The sequence below is a fragment of the Amblyraja radiata genome, chromosome 14 (assembly GCF_010909765.2).
Source record: "Amblyraja radiata isolate CabotCenter1 chromosome 14, sAmbRad1.1.pri, whole genome shotgun sequence".
Classification (NCBI taxonomy): Eukaryota; Metazoa; Chordata; class Chondrichthyes; order Rajiformes; family Rajidae; genus Amblyraja; species Amblyraja radiata.
In genome coordinates, this window is record NC_045969.1 from 31,568,495 (window position 1) to 31,590,038 (window position 21,544).

Consider the following 21,544-nt stretch of genomic DNA (forward strand, 5'->3'; position numbering starts at 1 on the left):
TCGTGAATCCGACAATTCGTATTCCGACACTGAAGTGTATTTTTCCAAAATCAATCATAAATTTAGCATCATATTTAAATAGTTTCAGTCAGTGCACAAAACCAACGTTTCAGGCCATGTGCCTCCATTTCTTAATTCAACTCACAGCTAATGAAATAATACTTTGCTCCACTTAGTACTGATGAAATACATTCACCACTTTCTTATTATAATTTACAGTAACACTATTATCACTTTTTAAGTTTGCTTAACAGTGCGCACTTTGTATTGATTTCTGATGCCTCTTGCCTGTTTCCAACTTGGTCCTTGTCTGATTACATAGTTTATCAGAAATTCATGTTTATTTAATCTAAAGGAAAGTTTTATTTGAAATAAATGTTGTTTGTCAAGATGCCCCTTCCTCTCAACAATCCAACCCTGATCTAAGAGGGAATAGCCCTAGATAAGAATGGGATAGTTCAATAGACGTCTATTATACGGTCTTATACTTGTCCAACATATTTGTGGCTTGATGGTATTTTGCTTGCGAGATATCTCAGAGAAAATGGAAATGAGGCAATTGATTTCCATTAGTATCATGGAGACACAAGGAACTGCAGATGCTGAAATCTTGATTAAAACACAGAGTACTGGAGTATCTCAGCAGGTCAAGGCAACATCTCTGGAGGATATAGATAGGCAACATTTTAAGTGAGGATCCTTCTTCAGACCTCCACTGCTTCAGTTTGGATAAAGATCCTGACTCGAAACGTCACCCATCCATGTCCTCCAAAGATACTGCATGATGCGCTGCTACTCCAGCATTTTGTGCTTTACTCCATCATGAGCATGATAGTTTAGTACCCTGTGCTGGGACATGATCATCACTTCAGTTTAAATGCTTTGCTGAGCCTGGATGTTCATTTCCTTTGTTCCTAAATCCAATATTGGATTGAAAACAACTTGCTGTTATTCACAGATGGGGTAGGGAGTTTAAAATAATCTGCTAGATGGATGGAACATTTAATCACCCTTTAATCTGCTACAAAATAGGATAATACAAATAGTCTTTGAAATTGGATTTACATCATAAATCACTGCAATGCACAGTGATCTCCAGCTACAACAGTGATTGTTAACTACATTTTCTTTGGCTCTCTTACTAAATTGAAAAAGTAACTGTCTTCAGTTTAAAAAAAAAATTATTCTGTCTTCAAGTGAGGCGATATTTCAGAGTGGCAACATATATTAATTACGCTTTTGCAGCAATACTATGTATGTTCCCAACACTACTATGCTTTATATAGAACATAGAATGGTATGATACAGGAATAGGCCCTTCGCTCCACAATGTCTGTGCCGAACATGGTGCCAAGCTAAACTAATCTCATCTGCCTGCACATGATCCCTATCCCTCTCTTCCTTGCATATCCACATGAGTATTTAAAAGTCTCTTAAATGCCACTATCATATCTGCCTCCACCACCACTTCCTCCGCACATATATTCTTTAAACCTTGCTCCTCTCACCCTAAAGCGATGCTCTTTGGTTTTTGACAGTTTTATCATTTTAATCAGAGTGTTTTGCTTCAAGCTAGATCTCTGATTTTCCATAAAGTATTTCCCAGCCTCACCTGATCCTCAATGCTCCAGGCACATTTGGTGAAAATCTTATACTTCAGTGTCACCTCAAATTATATGTTGCGTTATAGACTGGATGTAGAAAGCCTGTTCATCTTTACCTATCAGTTTGTCCCAGTCTGGCTATTTACCAATGTTGGTGGGTATCAATACCACTTAACATGGGCTCTCAGAATAACTTCAGCATTAATTTATTGTCACCAATTGTCACCAATTTGCTTCATGTAAAACAAAGGAATTACTATCCTAGGCTTATAAATATTGCCATGTGAGAATATCTGGAACACTGTGATAAAAGCTCTACCCTGGTGCAGTTCACCTGTCTGCTTTGTTCATTTGGGATAAAGCCATTAGTTGGAAAATATTGGAGCAATGAGCAGGTTTAATCTGTTTAAAAGGCAAAACAGGTAACACAGTAAAGCTAGGTTGCTGCATTCCTGGATAGAACATAGAACAAACAGTACAGCGCAAGAACAGGGCCTTCGGCACACAGTTTGCGCTGAACATGAGGCCAAGTTAAGCTGTTCTCATCCGCCTGATCCATATCCCTTTGTTCCTTGCACTTCCATATGCCTATCTAAAAGCCTCTTAAACACCATTATCAAATCTGTCTCCACTGTCATCCCTGGCAATGTGTTCCAGCCACCCCCCCCCCCACTCTGTGTGAAAAAAATTGTCCTGCACATCTCTATTAAACTTTCTCCCTCTCATCTAGTGTCGGACATTTCCACCCTGGGAAAAGGGTTCTGACTGTCTATGCCATCTATGCCTCTCATAATTTTATATACTTCTGTCAGATCTCACCTCAACCTCTGACGTTCCAGAGAAAACAATCCAAATTTATCCAACCTCTCCTTGTACCTGAAACCCTCTAATCCAGGCAGCATTCTGGTAAACATAAACAAGATATTTGAGTATTGTTGTGCCAACAATTGTGCTGATTATATCAAGGTTAATTTTGACACTATGATTTTTCTGCATACTTTGTCTATTGTGGAATGAAGCAACCAATCAATCAATGCAAACTGATATAAAAGCAGCGTATAAACTTGTAAGATGCAGTCCAGATCACAAGGGAGTCTTTTGTTGACTTCCAAATTCCAATGTTGCAGATTAAAATGTCAGTTTGTATTCATTTGTTTCTTTATTTTTGAAAAAAAAGATAACTACATTGTTTACAGGAGTGACCATTAACTGAACTAATGTAGATCTCTGCAGAAGAATAACCATTTTTAGTAATCCATCTCAACTTTTGTTCCCTAGTCACATAAATGGTTGCTTGCTGGTGTATGCTTGTTTCCGTATGTGTCCGCCTTGTTATTCTAGATTTGTTTACATTTTATCATTAACAATATCTATTCCTGACATTTTACAGTTTGACATAAAACTCCATCGTACTTTTCTGAAACGAACTAAATATGAAGGTTTGCGGCAAGAAGACTTGTTTGTTGGCAGTACAATTACTGTGTACTCTCGTCAACTACGATTGGTAGGCTATGGGGATCAGCAAACAGCACAGAGACTGGGAAGTAAAAAACAAAGGTATGAAGTTAGTTCGCAATTATATTTGGAGATTATGTGAATTACTGATGAGAATATTTAAATCACGTTCAAAAGCATGAAGGTCCTTAAAAGTTAAATGGCATTAACCCTAGTAAAGCAATGAAACACTTCTTGATTTTGGCATTTTGAATTTTAAGATTAGTACTTATTTACCACAACATGCATTAATTATTTTAATTATTTATTTCATGTAAATGGTTTAGAGTTTAGAGAGATATAGAGTGGAAGTGGGCCCTTCGGTGCCGACCAGTGATCCTCGTACACTAGCACTATCCTACACACTAGGGACAATTTACAATTTTTACCAAAGCCAGTTAAGCTACAAACCTGCACATCATTGGAGTGTGGGAGGAAACCTGGAGAACCTGGAGAAAATCTACGCAGTCATGGAGAGAACGTACAAACTCCGTACAGACAGCACCCATAGACAGATTCTAACCTGGGTCTCTGGCGCTGTAAGGGGGGGGAACTCTACCGTTGCGCCACGTGCCACCCTGTATTCAGCATATTGTAGTTAGATCCTGGACAGTCGATTTGATTTGAATATACTGTACCTTATTGATGTCAATATGCTTATTGGTAGCTTCCAGTAAATTAAAGGATGTTTTACTGTCCATTGTGGCTGAATATGGAAGGATTGTGATTTGTTGGCTGTGTGATCACTTCATACGAAGGCATATTGCTTTTGTTAATTAGCACGCATGTTGTCCTGGCTTGCACTTTCTCCACATTGACACTACTTTGTAAGGTGTGCAAGATGCATGCAAGGGCTCCTTGCATATCCTTCTACACTCAATGGTTGAATGATTCTTTATTGTCACGTATGCACACTGCACAGTGAAATTCTTGCACCCATCGCCATATTTTGGCACCATTTACAAAAGAAAAAGTCCAAAGCAGTCCACATCAGGATTACTGGAGCTGCTCCTGATGCAGGGAAGCCCCAGGCTGCTGTAGGGTCTCCTCCATCGCCCTTTACCTCTCATTAAGCCGCTATTGGTCCCTGGTTTAATAGCAATGATTGGGTAAGGAATATGGCAGGCCGTGAAGTATAGATTGAAGTGGAATATAGTTTTGCAGTGCCGATGGCCCACAGAAACTCCATGATTTTCCCGGTTTTGAGCAGTCAATCAATTTCAAGTCCATCGCACGTAACACAATCGTAGTGCTACAGTTCATGATGGAGGATTTAGATATATAGCATGGAAACAGGCCCTTCAGTCCACCCCTATCATCAATCACCAGCTCACACTAGTCATACAGCGTGGAAACTGGCTCTTTGGCCCAACTTGCCCACACCGGCCAACGTATTCCAGATACACTAGTTCTGTGTTCTCTCACTTTCGCATCCACTCCCTCACACAAGGGGCAATTTACAGAGGCCAATTAACCTATAATTCCAAGAATCCTACAAAGACCCATGCGTATTTGGGATGTGGGAGCAAATTGGAGCACCCAGTGGAAACCCACATGGAGAACATGCAAACTGCATACAGACTGCACCCAAGGTCAGGATCGAACCGGCGTGTCTGGTGCTGTGAGGCAGCAGCTCTGCCCCCACCAGGTATCATCAGTGTAAAGATAAATCGTTGTTTATATAAGGACCATATATGGTATATGGTCACACTGATCTGATCTGATTTGTATTTATGCCTCAAATATTCTGTCGTGCTGCAGCAAGTAAGAATTTCATTGTCCTATCTGGCACACATGACAATAAACTCTCTTGACTTGACTCTTGACTGTGCCACAATCATTCCTATAAATACTTGTGCGGACAGATGTTTCCAGACTTTGTAGACTGACGTGGATGAAGGCAAGTGGTTGGTTTACTCTCATCCAATACGACAGCTGTGTCCTTCAATTCTCAGCATGCTACCAAGGACCCAGTAAGTTTCCAAATTTTATCCAAATGTGGTGTATCTTTCATCCACTGAGGAAGGCCAGCAAATGGGAATCAGCATGAGATTTCGCCTGATGCCATAAGGCATAATTTCTCTTTGAAACTTACCAAATGGTGAGAGGCCTGGATAGAGTGGATGTGGAAATGATGTTTCCAGTGTTGGGAGCTACATCCTCAGAGTGCAAGGAGGTATCTTTAGAAAGGAGATGAGGAATTTCTTTAGTCAGAGGGTGGTGAATCTGTGGAATTCATTGCCACTGAGAGCTGTGGAGGCCAAGTAAATGGAAACGGCAAAGTAAGGCGGAGATTGATTGATTCCTGATTAGTAAGGGTGTCAGGAGTTATGGGGAGAAGGCAGGAGAATGCGGTTGAGAGGGAAGGATAGATCAGCCATGGTTGAATGGCAGAGTAGACTTGTTGGGCCTAATTCTGCTCCTAATATTTATGAATAATAGACTAAGTTTAAGGACTCTGAGTGCCAATCCTTTTTATATGTGTGACGTACGTCTGTTGAGTGTATAGTGTTTGGGGCAAGGCATGCCCAGTGATCGAGATTTTGGGATGTTGGCTATATGGAGACCAGCCATGTTATGTTAGGCTATTATTTGACTGATGCTCATGAGGAGGAACTTGCAAGATCACCTAGGGTGATCTTGTAGCATTCAATTCTGATGTCCTATTCATCCTAGGATACACTTCAATGATACGTCTCATTAACGATTGAGTTTTTGTTTTGAAGAGGTGGCTAATAAGGTTGACGAGGCTAGGATGATAGATTTGCCTATAAGGAGTTTAGCAAGGATATTAACATTGTCACACATGGCGGGCTGATCTGACAGGTTGGAGCTCATGGGACCAATTGGTGGGCTACCAATTGGATACAAAATGAAACTCTGACCGTACCATATCAGAGATATTTCCTTGTCTTATTCACCCCCCCCCCCCCCCCCTTTCTTTGTACAACCAAACTAATTAGTAGGAAGGATCTGATACTGATGCTGATGCCGATGCTGGTTTATACCGAAGATAGACCGCAAGCGCTGGAGTAACTCAGCGGGTCAGGCAGGATCTCTGGGGAAAAGGGTGACGTCTGAAGAAGTGTTCCAACCTGAAACATCACCCAACCTTTTTCTCCAGACCCGCTGAGTTACTCCAGCACTTTGTGTCTAACTTCAAACAAATTAGTTGTAGTTTAGTTTATTTTTATATTAGAGATACAGCATGGAAGCAGGCCCTTCAGCACACCAAGTACACGCCGCCCATCAACTACCTTTTCACACCAGTTTGATGTTATTCCACTTTCTCATCCACTCCCTACATGCTAGGGGTAATTTATAGAGGCCAATTGACTTACAAACCATCTAACTTCAAATAGCCCTTGCTTTCCCTCTCTCTCCATCCCTTCCCAGCTCTCCCACCGTCATACTGTATCCCACTACATTCTATCTCTGTCCCGCCCACTCCCTTGACATCAGTTTGAAGAAGGGTCTCGACCCGAAACATCACCCAATTCTTCTCTCCAGAGATGCTGCCTGTCCCGCTAAGCTACTCCAGCATTTTGTGCCTACCTTCGATTTAAACCAGCATCTGCAGTTCTTTTCTACATAACTTTCAAACCCTACGTCTTTGGGATGCGGTGGGAAACTGGAACACCTGGAGGAAACCCACGTGGTCACAGGGAGAACGTCAAAACTCCACACAGACAGCACCCAAGGCAGGGATTGAACCCAGGTCTCTGGTGCAGTGAGGCAGAAGCTCTACCAGCTGCGCCCTCCCCTTTTGTAATGATGGGTGTTCAACATGAACCATTAACTCTGTTTCTCTTTCTGTGGATGCTGCCTGACTTACTCAGCGCTTCCAACATTTTCTGTTTTTTGTTTCAGATTTCTAGCACCTGCAGATTTTTGATTACTAGTTATTGTGAAATGCCCCTTAAATCGGCAGATTGTCTGCTCTGTCGTTTATCTTAGTATGTTGATGAGGTAGTATTTTTGCTGCTTTGAAATCATTGCTGCAGCCTGAGCTATTATAACAGGCATGTGTTCAACTCTTTTCTCTTTGCCCTCCCCACCCCCTTTCCTTCCCATTGTAACTGGAGAGCTGGCAAGCTTTATTGTTCAGCTGTCTATACTGTAAACCTGAGTGCTGTTCTTGGTGTGTTGCTAGTATTTTTAAGGGCAGTAAGCTATTTAAATGTTTGCATACTGCTTCCTACTGTAAGGGAAACACCAGCATTTTCAAACAATCTGAACAACATGCCCAGCCAATTAAAAATGGAACTGCAGCATTCTTTTTCCTTGAAAGTATAATTTCCAATAATTTTGTTCTGACAATAAAAATATTAAATTTGTGATGACAGTATTGAATGGCAATAGATAGTTAATTGGAAGTCTCCAAAATATTAAAAGGTGGCACAGTGGCACATTCGTAGAGCTGCTGCCTGCCTGTAAGGAAAAATCATTTTGTTGTCTGTAATTGAGACAATGACAATAAATTTGAATCCAATACAATACAATACAGAGACAAGGGTTTGATTCTGACTACAGGTGCTGTCTGTACAGAATTTGCATCTTCTCCCTGTGACCATGTGGGTTTCTCCGGGTGCTCTAGTTTCCTCCCACAGTCCAAAGACGTAAAGAACATTTTTGTTGGTTAAAAAAAAAATTGTAAATTGTCCCTAGTGTGTAGGGTAGTGTTAATGTACAAGGTGATCGCTGGTCAGCATGGACTCAGTGGGCCGAAGCGCCTGTTTCCTGGCTATATCTCTAAAGTCTAAGTTTAAAATCATATAACTTGCAGAGGAGGCAGTTGAGGCAGATACTATCACAACATTTAAAAAACATTTGGACGGGTACATGGATAGGATAGGTTTAGAAGGATATGGGTCAAACACGGGTAAGTGGGACTAATGTAGTTGGTCGGTGTGGGCAAGTTGGGCCGAAGGGGTCTGTTTCCATGCTGTATGGCTCTCTGACTCTAACTCGCAGTTTTCCTGTGCCGTTACCAGTAAATTAGAACAGTGGATTAAGTGATTTGTAAGTGACAAATTTGAGTGTGACAAAAAGGCCATTGGGCTTTCCTGCACTAATTTTGGGGTTTTTTAATTTATTGATTTTTTTTTGTGTTTATGTGTTTAGTTTGACTTCTGCTAAGCTTTGTGCCCATCAAATTGAAATATGGGACATTAGTTTGAGATTACCATTTTGTTGTTACTGGTGATAACTGTTAGAACTATCATGATTTTTCAGTTGGAGTATCTTGTTATTTACCTTGACTGGATTCAACATGTTTTTGTACAGGTTAATGAATAGCTCTTTATCCCTGCTGATTTATTTTCAGGACCTTGGGTGTAATAAAGCCAAGTAATGATGTTAAATTGGGAAAATTGCTTAATATGATCTACTCATCAGGATTGGTCATAACTAGAGCAAAAATGATCAACCTAACAAGGTAAGTAGTTCGTCACTGATGCCAAGAGAAATTTTTACAGTATTTTGATTTGTTGAATTGTGAAAACATATTTTGCGATATAGTGGTACCGTATTAAGAGCAACAAGCTCCTTTACTCTGGGGGGAAATAAATAGGTAGTATTTCCTGGCACTATTTGTAGTTAAACTTTTGGAGTCATTACAGGGCATATGGAGGCCATTTGTCAATCAGGTCTTCATTGGTCCTCTTTCCAGCAACCCAGCCAGTCTCATCTCCCTGCTCTAGCCCTGTAACCAATTGGCTATTTCCCTCGAGTGCCTATCCAATTTCCTTTTGAAATCATTGATTATCACCACTCCCACAACCTTCTTTGGTCAGGAGTTCAGGGACATTTACCACTTATTGCCTAAAGTGGACTTCCTCACATTCCCATCCTGTAACTCAGTTCAAAACTTTATTTCTGTTTTGTGGCATCAGCTAATGGGAACATCGTGTTAATACAATCAGTTCCAGTCACAGAACCAACATTGCTGTGTTCCGCTCATGGACGTGAGGCATGTACTCTGGATATTAAAGCAATAGTTTAGTTTAGTTTATTTTTGTCACGTGTAACAAGGTAACAGTGAAAAGCTTTTGTTTGGTACACTCAAGATGGCGCTGAAACCAGGCGACTCTTTGTGTGCTGGTCCCAGAAGTGGATCTGCTATCATACATTACCATCGCTGCACTCTTTTAAATCTTTATTTATCTGTGCACTGTGGACGGCTTGATTGTAATCATGTGTAGTCTTTTCGCTGACTGGATAGCACGCAAGAAAAAAGGTTTTCAATGTACCTCACTCAGTACACATGACCATATAAACTGAACTAAACTAGTGTGATAATTAGGAGACGTGGGCAGAAGGGTGAGGGGAGAATCTACGTGGGAGGCAAGAGTAGACCAGGGGTCAATTTCTTTTGAGGGAATTTGGAGGGAACAGTCTGGGCATGAAATGAGAAGCTATGTGATTGCGACTCGATAAATAAGAATGGAGCCACTCGACGGCAGTCCCACCTAAATTAATGATCAAGGAAAGTTTTTGAAGAAGAATAGTGTGGCAAAGTACTTCATAGGTTGAGAAGGATGATTTAAAATCAATGAGATGGATGAAAGCCTGACCACTGATGGAAAAATTATAATGCAAAAGAATAATGACGTGATTCATGGTTTTTATTCCAAATTGTTATGAGCTTTCCGATGTTGATATCTTATTATTTACATTTAAACACAAGCTAATTCTGAAGAGAATCCCTGATTGTATAATCATAAGTGAAGATGCAGCTATTTTATTTGTCCACAATACAGATGTTCACACAAAAATACATCATTGTGTGCCTTCTATCACCTAACCAATTTGATAAACAAGTTAGAGACACAAGAAACTGCAGATGCTGGAATCTTGAGTAATGCATAAAATGCTGGAATAACTCAGCAGGTCAGGCAGGACACGAATGTGCGACGTTTTGAGTTGAGACCGTTCATCAGATAACTAGATTTCTGTTGTCCTTAATTTCATGTCTTAATTTAGTTTGTGTATTATGTGCCTCTTTTAACAATGTCTCTTTAAAGGTGACTATAGACATCAGCTGAAATATCATCATCAGCTTCTGCATTATTTTAATTGAAAAATATACTCACTATTTCTCCAGTTCTACAGTGTACAAACTCCTGTTAAGTTTATATTCACATAGCTCCTTTAACCCTGCTATTCATGGCATCCAAAAGATGAACTTGAAAGCAACTATTATTTACTTGTCAGATAATCTTATACAATCTAATTTTGTCATTCAGTATAATTATGACATGGATTTTTGGAGACCAAATCTACTTTGATGTTTGATGTTTGAGGTACAGGATACTGAGTTGGATGATCAGCCATGATCATATTGAATGGCGGTGCAGGCTCGAAGGGCCGAATGGCCTACTCCTGCACCTATTTTCTATGTTTCTATGATCTAACATCATAGGATGAAGCGTTGGGACCACAGACAGTGGCGCAGCCAGTAATGCTGATCCCTCAGCACCAGAGACCCGGTTCGATCCAGACCTTGGGTGCTGTTCCTGTGGAGTTTGCACAATCTCCCTGTGATTGCATGGGTTTTCTCCCATGATCTGATCTCCTCCCACATCCATAAGATGTGCGGGTTTGCAGGTTAATAGACCTCTAAATTATCCCGAGTGTGTAGGGAGTGGATGTGGAAGTGGAGTAACATCGAGCTAGTGTGAACGGGTGATTGACAATTGGCATGGACATGGTGGGCCAAACGACCTGTTTCCATGCTGTTTCTCTAAATTAATCCCAAAAAAGGAAATCATTTGGTGAAATCTTCCTCAACATTTGTGCTACTGCCTAGATTAACAGCAGACAAAAAGAGAATTGAAACCTGTAATTATTGCGATCATATCTTGAGGTATTTTACTTGGTTCTAGATGCTGTGTAAGTTTCCTTTGTTGTTAAGTAACCTTCAGAGTATTTGTTTTGCCAAAGTAATTTGCAGTATTCATTCATAACAATATCTGAAGTTATATACAACAAAGACAGAATTTAATTGCACGCGTCTCTCATTCTGTGAGTCTTGTTGCAGAAATGCTTGACTACTCAACAAAAATTTCATGCTGTTTTATATTTATTGTGTTTCAGTTCAGCATAATTTATTTACTTATAATATATCTTAACATAAAATGGTACGTGAATGTTTAGCCTATTAGCATGAGTGAAGTCAAGCCAAGTTTTTCAGGAAATACGATTGCACACGGTATTCCCTGCTGGGAATATTTGTGCTTTTAGTTCCTGTAACTGTGACTTTCTGCAGTCATGATGTCATTGAGTCTACAGGCTTATTAAGCCCAAAAGGGTGACCTGGGAAAGAATATGTCCCCCTAAAGATCAGCATGGCTGTCTTTGTGTGGTGCCACAAGAGATGGGAGAGACATTAAATGACAATTTCTCATCCTTTTTTACTGAGGGGAATATTATGGAAGCTAAGGAATTGACACATGCAAATTGTGATGTCTTGGATCATACAGTGCCCTCCAAAATGTTTAGGACAAAGACCCATCATTTATTTATTTGCCTCTGTACTCCACAATTAGAGATTTATAATAGAAAAAAAATCACATGTGGTTAAAGTGTACATTGTCAGATTTTATTAAAGGTATTTTGATACATTTTAGTTTCACCATGTAGAAATTACAGCTGTGTTTATACATAGTCCCCCCATTTCAGGGCACCATAATGTTTGGGACACATGGCTTCGCAGGTGTTTGTAGTTGCTCAGGTGTGTTTAATTGCCTTCTTAATGCAGGTATACAATACAATACAATACAATACAATTCAATTTATTGTCATTTGGACCCCTTGAGGTCCAAACGAAATGTCGTTTCTGCAGCCATACATTACAAAACAAAAAGACCCGAGACACAACACAGTTTACACAAACATCCATCACATCGTTGTGATGGAAGGCAAAAAAAACTTATCTCTCCACTGCACTCTCCCCCCCCATGTCAGAGTCAGAGTCAAAGTCAAAGCCCCCGGCTGGCGATGGCGATTGTCCCGCGGCCATTAAAGCCACGCCGGGTGATGCAAGGTCGCGCACCGGGTCTTGGTGTTAGAGCCCCCGGCGTGCGCTCGCAAAGTCCCGCGGCCATTCCTAGCCGCGCGGGGCGATGGTGTAAGGCCCCGCTCAGGTGCTCTTCAACCCCGCAACTCGGGCGGGAGAAGTCGCCGTTGCAGAAGCCCCGAAAAGCGGTCTCCCAGCAGGGACCCGCGGGCTCCCGGTGCCGCCGTCCGCCAAACCCGCAGTTGCAGCCTCCGAATCTCCAGGGGTCGGGTGGCAGTAGAGTCTACCACCGCTCCACCCACTCCGGACTCGGCCAGCCCCGTGACGGTGAGTAGTCGGCAGCTCCGCAGCTGGAACCCCAGGTCGTTCCTGTTGGAGGCCGCTCCGCGTTGCAGCCCCAACGACAACGGAGACCCGACAAAGAAAAGGTCGGGTCTCCCGTGCAGGGGAAAGATTTTAAAGTTACCCCCTCCCCCCCACACCACCCCCACCATTAAGAAGAAAGAGAGCACGGGTGAGCTTACTAATCACAAAGGGACTGGCAGGCCGAGGAAGACCTCCACAGCTGATGACAGAAGAATTCTCTCTATAATAAAGAAGAATCCCAAAACCTGTCTGACAGATCAAAAACACTCTTCAGGAATCAAGTGTGGATTTATCAATGACCACTGTCTGCAGAAGACTTCATGAACAGAAACACAGAGGCTACACTTCAAGAAGCAAACCACTGGTTAGTTGCAAAAATAGGATGGCCAGTTTATAGTTTGCCAAGAAGTACTTAAAAAAACAACCACAGTTCTGGAAAAAAGGTCTTGTGGACAGATGAGACGAAGATTAACTTATATCAGAGTGATGGTGCAAAGTATGGAGGAGAGAAGGAACTGCCCAAGATACAAAGCATACCACCACATCTGTGAAACACGGTGGTGGGGGTGTAATGGCTTGGCCATGTATGGCTGCTGAAGGTACTGGCTCACTTATCGTCATTGATGATACATCTGCTGATGGTAGTAGCATAATGAATTCTGAAGTGTATAGGCACATCCTATCTGCTCAAGTTCAAACAAATGCCTCAAAACTCATTGGCCGGTGGTTCATTTTACAGCAAGACAATGATCCCAAACATGCTGCTAAAGCAACAAAGGAGTTTTTCAACGCTAAAAATGGTCAATTCTTGAGTGGCCAAGTCCAATCACCTGATCTGAACCAAAATGAGCATGTCTTTTATATGCTGAAGAGAAAACGGAAGGGGATTAGCCGCCAAAACAAGCATCAGCTAAAGATGGCTGCAAAACAGGCCTGGTAGAGCATCACCAGAGAAGACACCCAGCAACTGGTGATGTCCATGAATCGCAGACTTCAAGCAGTCATTGCATGCAAAGGATATGCAACAAAATACTAAACGTGACTACTTTCATTTACATAGCATTGCTGTGACCCAAACATTATGGTGCCCTGAAATGGGGGGACTATGTATAAACACTGCTGTACTTTCTACACGATGAAATGAAAATGTATAAAAATGGCCTTTATTAAAATCTGACAATGTACATTTTAACCACATGTGATTTTTTGTTATCCATTACAAATCTCAAATTGTGGAGTACAGAGGCAAATAAATAAATGATGGGTCTTTGTCCCAAACATTATGGAAGGGACTGTTATATACCAATTACCAAATGGCTTGTGACCCAGCTATAGGAAGAATGTTATTAAGAAGAAATTCAGTATGATGTTGCCTGGACCTGCAGGCTTGTGTTATAGGTAGAGACTGGATAGTGTGGGACCTTTTCTTTGGAGCATAGGAGGCTGAGGGGTGATCTTATTGATCACAAGGGGCATGGAGGATCACAGTTTTTATTCCAGGATGGAGGAATCTAAAACTAGAGGGCATAGGGCTAAAATGAGAGGGAAAATATTTAAGAGGGTAATCAGGGGCAACATTTTGAGTCCAAGGGTAGTCTGCATCTGGAACAAGCTGCCAGGGAAAGCCATTGAAGCCTGTACAATTACGACTTTTAAAACACAGTTGGACAGGTATATGGATAGGAAGGGTTTAGGGGGCTATGGGCCAAATGCAGGCAGATAGAACTAGCTCCTCTGATTTAATCAGTATAGACAACATAAACAATGTCTTTAGGACAAGGTGGCCTGAATAGCCTGTTTTTGTGCTGTTTAGCTCTGCTTCTATGATGTAATTGTATCTTGAATGCAGAATAATAAGTATTATGAGGTTATATTACAGTTGTACATGTTTGGAGTATTGTGTTGTTTTGGTCACCCTGTTATAGGAAATATGTTGTACAACTGGAAAGGGTGCAGAGAAGATTTAAGGGGATGTTTCCAGGACTCCAAGGCCTGAGCTATAGGGAGAGGTTGGAATGCTACGACTTTATTGCTTGCAGCACAGGAGGATTAGGGGGGATCTTATAGAGATGTAAATAATGATGGAAATAGATAGGGTAAATACACCGTCTTTACGAATAGGGGAATCAAGAACCCGATGACATATGTTTAAGATTAGCTGGGAAAGATTTAATAGGAACCTGAGGGACAAGTTTTTCACACAAAGGTATATGGAATGAGCTCCCAGAAGAGGTAGCTGAGGCAGGTACATTTAACTCACTCGATCACAACATTTAAAAGACATTTGGACAGGTACATGGATAGGAAACGTTTGGAAGGATATGGGCCAAACACAGGTAGGTGGGACTAGTGTAGATAGGGCATGTTAGTTGCTGTGGGAAAGTTGGGCCGAAGGGCCTGTTTCTATGCCGTGTGATTCTATGACTATAATAATGTCATTTTTGTTCAATTTCAGTGATCTCCTTCAGTACTTAAGCTGTGGTCCTGCAGTTGCACTGGAAATCTTGGGAGATGAGGCAGTATCTGCTTGGAAGAACCTAATTGCTTCTGGAAGTGCAAGCAGAGCACAAAATCAAGCAAGTGTGCGGGCACTGTATGGAATTGGTGATGTCAGGAATAACGCCTATGGCTCTGAATGTGCCGCATCTGCAGCTCGAGTAAGCCTCTTTGTGGGGTGGGAGGAAGGGCTGAAAGAAAATGGCAATGTACTGCATTTGTTTCTCTTGCTTTTTTTTTAACAGTGCATAGTTAACTTGTCTGCTGGTAACTGGGTGAGATTTATCTGATTTTTTTCCTACTTGAATGTATTTTCTGATTAGTTCCTTATTCTTAAGTATGAAATAGGCCATTTAATTCCTTCTAGCAAATACCAATTAATGATTTAATTATTTTACTTTGTAGTTTAACTTGGTTTATCGTATTATCAATGCTAATTTTGATGTTTGTCTAATGATATGTCTTACTGGATAGTTTATTCTCCTGGAAACTTAAAAACAGTTGCCTTTCAAAACTTTTAATTTTTCCTAGGTTGTTACCTAGAGCAATAAGGAATCCTGAACAAAAAAAACAAAGTGCTGGAGTAACTCAACGGATCAGGCAGTGTCTGTGGCTAGGCGACATTTTGGGTTGGGACGCTTCTGCAGTTTCTTGCGTCTCTCTAAGGAATCCTATTTGAGTTCACTCCCTTCATGAGTTGATTAATGCAAATCTGTATATTCTGTTTGAAAATCTGATTCACAAGAACAAAGCAGTAGTAGGGTCAGTTATCATCTCTGGAGAATATGGATATGTGACTAGTATATATGGGACATGTTGGGTGAGGGCAAGTTGGGCTGAAGGGCCTGTTTACACGCTGTATGACTCTATGACTGTGATATTTTGGGATGGAACCCTTCTTCCACAAAGTGCTGGAGTAACTCAGCGAGTCTTGTAGCATCTGAGGAGTACAAAAAAGGGTCCTGACCCAAAATGTCGCCTATCCATTTTCTCCAGAGATGGTGCCTGACCCACTGATGTATTCCAGCACTCTGTCTCTTTTTTTGGTCTATCCATGGTTTCTTTAATTAATAACTAAAATCTGCTGAGCTTGTGTTTGAACATACTTGACAAATAAGCCCCCATATATCTCTCAGATAATGCACCTCCTCTTCCACAAGTATGTATTATCTGAGGTAGGGTGACCAGAACTGTAAACAGTATTCCAGATGCAGTCTCAACAGGTCTCTATCAAATTGGAGAAAAATAGTCAGATCTTCTTGCAATAAAAAACAACAAGATTATGATATTTGTGTACCTACAAGATTATGATAGTTGTGTTTAGAAAGCTTTTAGATAGGATATGCTGGGAATGGAGGGACATGCATTACGTGCAGGCAGAGGAGATTAGTTTAACTTTATATTATGTTGGGCCAAAGGGCCTGTCTTGTACCTCCCTGGTCCTTAGCTTTTACCCACCATATCAAAGGCCGTCTGAAGTCCAACCATGTTAACTGTGTTTTCCTTACCTATTCTACAAAATTACAACCACCAAAAATGTCAACAAATTTGTGAGGCATAATTTCCTTTCTTAATCCATGGTGACTTTGCTCAGCTGTTTTATTGCTCAAATGCCCTGTCTTAACTAGCATTTTCCCTACTAGTGATATTACGCTAACTTGGCTTTTTTTTTGCTTAGTAGTCTTACCTTTTACTACCTTGATTTCTACTTTTCTGAGAATTGGCAATTTTTGGAACTCTTCCAGTCAAAGGGCGGAGCCAGTGGAAGCAAAATCTGAGGGGAAAAAACTTTAAGGCAGAGATAGAAAGATTCTTGATAAACAAGGGGTGAAAGATTATTGCAGGCAAGTAGAAGAGAAGAGTTGAAGTTATAACCGGACCATTCATGATTTTGTTAAATGGTGGATCAGACTTCATGGCTTTGTGGCTAACTTGGATTCCAAACCATATTGGTAGAGCTGCTGCCACACAGCACCAGAGACTGGGGCACAATCCCGACCTTGGGTGGAGTTTGAACATTCTCGTAACTGTTTGGGTTTCCTCTGGATGCACCACATCACAGAGACTTGCGGGTTTGTAGGTTAATTGGCCTATGTAAAATTGACCATAATGTGTAGGTAGTGGATGAGAAAATGGTGTCAGTGGGCCAAAAGTTTCCATGTTGTATTGCTAAACTAAACTAAACAATAATTGATATAAATTACATGGTCATGGTAAATTAAAACAGCAGAGGAACAAACTAAAACTTTATCTAAATATTCATCTGAAGAAGAAGTCGTGACCAGAAACATCATTTATCCATGTTCTCCAGAGATGATGCCTGACCCGCTGAGTTACATAGATACATAGAAAATAGGTGCAGGAGTAGGCCATTCGGCCCTTCGAGCCTGCACCACCATTCAATATGATCATGGCTGATCATCCAACTCAGTATCCCGTACCTGCCTTCTCTCCATACCCCCTGATCCCTTTAGCCACAAGGGCCACATCTAACTCCCTCTTAAATATAGCCAATGAACTGGCCTCAACTACCTTCTGTGGCAGAGAGTTCCAGAGATTCACCACTCTCTGTGTGAAAAATGTTTTTCTCATCTCGGTCTTAAAGGATTTCCCCTCTATCCTTAAGCTGTGACCCCTTGTCTTGGACTTCCCCAACATCGGGAACAATCTTCCTGCATCTAGGAGTTACCCCAGCACTTTGTGCTTCTTATCTAAGTATTTAAATTTGGAAAATATTTGTTTTTGGATAAATGCAGTTGCAAAGTACTGAAATGAAAAGTTATATCAAATTGCAAGACGTCAGAATAGTCATCCAGGAAATTCTGATTCCTATCATTTGCAAGATAACCAATTTGAGAAAGGAAGAATATAATTAATACTAGAATCATAGACAGAAATAATACAGAGAGAGATGATTTGTTTTTTGTGGTTTTGTAATTTCTTTGAGTTTTACAAATTAAGCCGGCATTCATAGAATCATAGGGTCACATAGCGTGTGAACAGGTGCTTCAGCCCAACTTCCCCATGCTGACCAACATGCCCATCTGCCTACATTTGGTCCTTATCCCTCTAAACCTATCCCATGCACGTGCCTGTCTAAATGTTTCTTAAATGTTGCGATAATGCCTACCTCAACTACTTCCTCCAGCAGCTTGTTCCATACACCCACCGCCTTTTCTGTTAAAAAAGTTACCCCTCAGGTTCCTATGAAATATTTTCCCTCCTCACCCATGACCTGACTATTCCAGGTCATAGTTTAGACGAATGAGTGGTGATCTTATCGAAAAGTGAGATTTCAAACGTGATTGATGAGGTAATTGCTGAGAGGCATGTTTGTTGAGATAAGGGCAGAAGTTGCTTATCAATAAATACAATTTTTTTTTTTTTATAGGAGCTAGACATTTTCTTCCCATCACCCGGCAAAGGACCGTTAAATACAGCAAGTTGTACTGATTGCACGCTGTGTATTATCAAACCACATGCTATTGCTGAAGGTAGGCTTCAGATTTCAAAAAGCATTCCTTGAAAAGGAAAATAACTCTGAATATCTTTTTGAATTAAGATACATAATATTTCAGTTTCATTGCTTTTTCTACAGAATTGTTTCCAAAACTATTTACATTGTACTTATTACTACCACTTAAGACACCATAGAATTTATTAGGTCAAATGAGTTGTGTCTACTACATATCATAGATATTGATGATCACTATTTTTTGGTCTTTCTAGAAAAATAAGTTCATCAAAGCTATGCTGAAACTGATTTTTCAATTATATTTGGAAGGACTGCAGTTAGTGAGTCACTTCATTTTATGTGTTTATTTTAAGAACACTTTATCTAATTGGAGGAAAATTATGCGTCTGCCATTTGTGAAGGTGTCTACCATTTGGCCCCTCAAACTTGGTCTGCTAAGCTGATCTAATTTGTAATCTTAGCTAAGTATTCCACTCTTACTGTGGTAGCCATTCACTCCCTTGCTTATCAAGAGTGTGCCTGCCTGTACCTTAAACATACTCAAAGACTATTTCCATCACCCTTTAAGTAACTGAGCTCCAAAATGTCATGTGCCCCCTTGAGAAAAATAATAATTTCACCTCTGTCTTACATAATAAATCCCTTATTTTTAAACAGTAATCCTGGTTCTATGTTTTTCCTCTCCGCATCCACACTCTCCCTCACTTTTAAACTCTAGTGGGTCCATCTTTGCCTTGTAAGACAACCTTCTCCCTATACAACCCCCCAACCTCTTTCCCTACCCCCTCTCCTGAGCCCCACCTGGACTAGCACCTATTTCTCCCCTCCCTTTGCACCTCCATTCCTTCCTCGTGCTTCACAATTCATAACTCTTCAAACCTTTTGTCTTGTACCTATCTTTTCATCTCTGGCCTTTGTCCTTACCATCTGCCCAGCAAATAAACCCTCTCACCTACGTTGGCCAATTACCTACCAAACTTTGTCCTGCCCCTCCTCTCTTCCAGCTTTCTTTCTCTCTCCCCACTTACAATCAGTCTTAAGAAAGGTCCCGACCCAAAACATCACCTATCCAAGTTCTCCTGAGATGCTGCCAGACCTGCTGATTTATTCCAGCATGTTGTGTCTTCCTCTCATTGCAGATATTAGAATAAGAGTGCTTCTCGAGCAACTGTAGAGAACGGATGAGAAAGTGGGATAACATAGAGCTGGTGTGAACAGCTGATCGATGCTAGCTATGGAACTCGGTGTGCCAAAGGGCCTGTATTCATGCTGTATTTCCAAAACTAAAGCTAAAATCTTCCATCTGACACCTTCCTCCAAGCCAAATTTGAATTCAATTGGCTAGCTGACCTTGGATTCCATGTGATCTAACTTTCCAGACCATGTGGGACCTTAAATAATTTCCCAAATTTGAAACACAAGAATTAAAAACACAAAATCCAAACCAAAAGCTTGATACTTTTCAACCTGCTCTAATAATATGAAGGGACACATCCAGTGTATCATGTAAAAATATAGTTTTGAACTTAAACCTGGGAAAATTAATCAACCACACAAACAAAACTGAAAATTACATGGACTTGAGTATCTTCATGAGCATAGCAAAATTTTTTTTAAAATGTATAACGATTGCTATTAATTCATCTTCTTGCTTCATTTTTTCAGTAAAGGGCCTGTCCCACTTGCCGATTTTTTTTCGGCGACTGACGTATCAGGTCACCGAAAAAGTCGCGGCGTGATGCGGGGTGACGCGGCGTGATGACGTATTGACATGCGGTGTTTCCTCAGGTGTCGCAACATTTTTTTGTCGCTGCTGAATTTTGAAATGTTCAAAATCTTTCGGCGACCTTGATACGTCAGTCAATGCCGCCAGCAGTCGCCGACAAAAATCGCCAAGTGGGACAGGCCCTTAAGATGACCTGAATCTGAATTTTTGTTTAGTTACCATGTAATCTCATACCACAAGGAATTCTAGTATGGAAAGATAACTTTTTTATTTTTACATGTTGAAACTGAAGTGTTTCTGTAATGTTCATAGGCTTTACACAGCTTCAGCGAAACATATAAACATATAAACATTGAAACATAAGATTATTAAGGGTTTGGACATGCTAGAGGCAGGAAGCATGTTCCCGATGTTGCTGGAGTCCAGAACCAGGGGCCACAGTTTAAGAATAAGGGCTAAGCCATTTAGAACGGAGATGAGGAAATACTTTTTCACACGGAGAATTGTGAGTCTGTGGAATTCTCTGCCTCAGGGCGGTGGAGGCCGGTTCTCTGGACGCTTTCAAGAGAGAGTTAGATAGAGCTCTTAAAGATAGCAGAGTCAGGGGATATGGAGAGAAGGCAGGAACGGGGTACTGATTGTGGATGATCAGCCATGATCACATTGAATGGCTCGAATGGCCAAATGGCCTACTCCTGCACCTATCGTCAGTGCTAAGCCACAACTTGAGAGATAATATTTGACCAAGAAACAAGACGGAAGCTTCATAAGTACACAAAGTGCATTTTAATACTACTTAGCGGGTCAATTAGAAACTCTTCAGAGTTGAAATTTTGTTTCTCTATTTACCTAGATAACAGGTTATGTAAGAATAATACCTGCTGGGAATTGTACCTAAGCCAATAAACTGAATCATTACTATTGAAAATGATGATTGAAATCATAAAGTCAATACATTTCGGATAATTGTAAAACCTAACCTTCCATGCTCCCTGGTTTAAAAATTCCATGCTCCCTGGTTTAAAAATGACAACAAAAAATCTTTTTGCACCCTTTAGTAATAAATGTGGGTGCAGATAGGAGTGCATATAGTGTAGTTTATAGGTGAGGTGTAATCTACCTGTGTGGTGGAGAGTTAAAAAAAATCTCTACATTTACTAATTTTTGGGCACAGAATTAATGGACCTGGCAACTGATTTGGGTATAGGAAGATCTGGTTAATCAGATCTGGTGAAAGGGTTAACACTGATCTGGTTGTCAGCTAGTTTTATTTATGTCCTATATCCATTGATGCTTTGAACTATTAAGCATCTAACTATCTCCATTTTGAATTTTCAGTTGAGCTAACGTCATCAGCTCTTTGG

General features: G+C 40.8%; 1 protein-coding gene across 3 annotated transcripts in view; it reads left to right on the forward strand.

The window, feature by feature from the left end:
• The window catches only part of nme7 (NME/NM23 family member 7), a 125,009-nt gene that overhangs the window by 26,112 nt on the left and 77,353 nt on the right, over positions 1-21,544 (forward strand). For all 3 annotated transcript variants that reach the window (XM_033033020.1, XM_033033017.1, XM_033033019.1), the window contains exons 3-6: positions 2,995-3,161; positions 8,425-8,535; positions 14,939-15,140; positions 18,371-18,473. In XM_033033020.1, the coding sequence (XP_032888911.1) occupies positions 2,995-3,161; positions 8,425-8,535; positions 14,939-15,140; positions 18,371-18,473 (583 nt within the window). The remainder of the gene's footprint in view (positions 1-2,994; positions 3,162-8,424; positions 8,536-14,938; positions 15,141-18,370; positions 18,474-21,544) is intronic.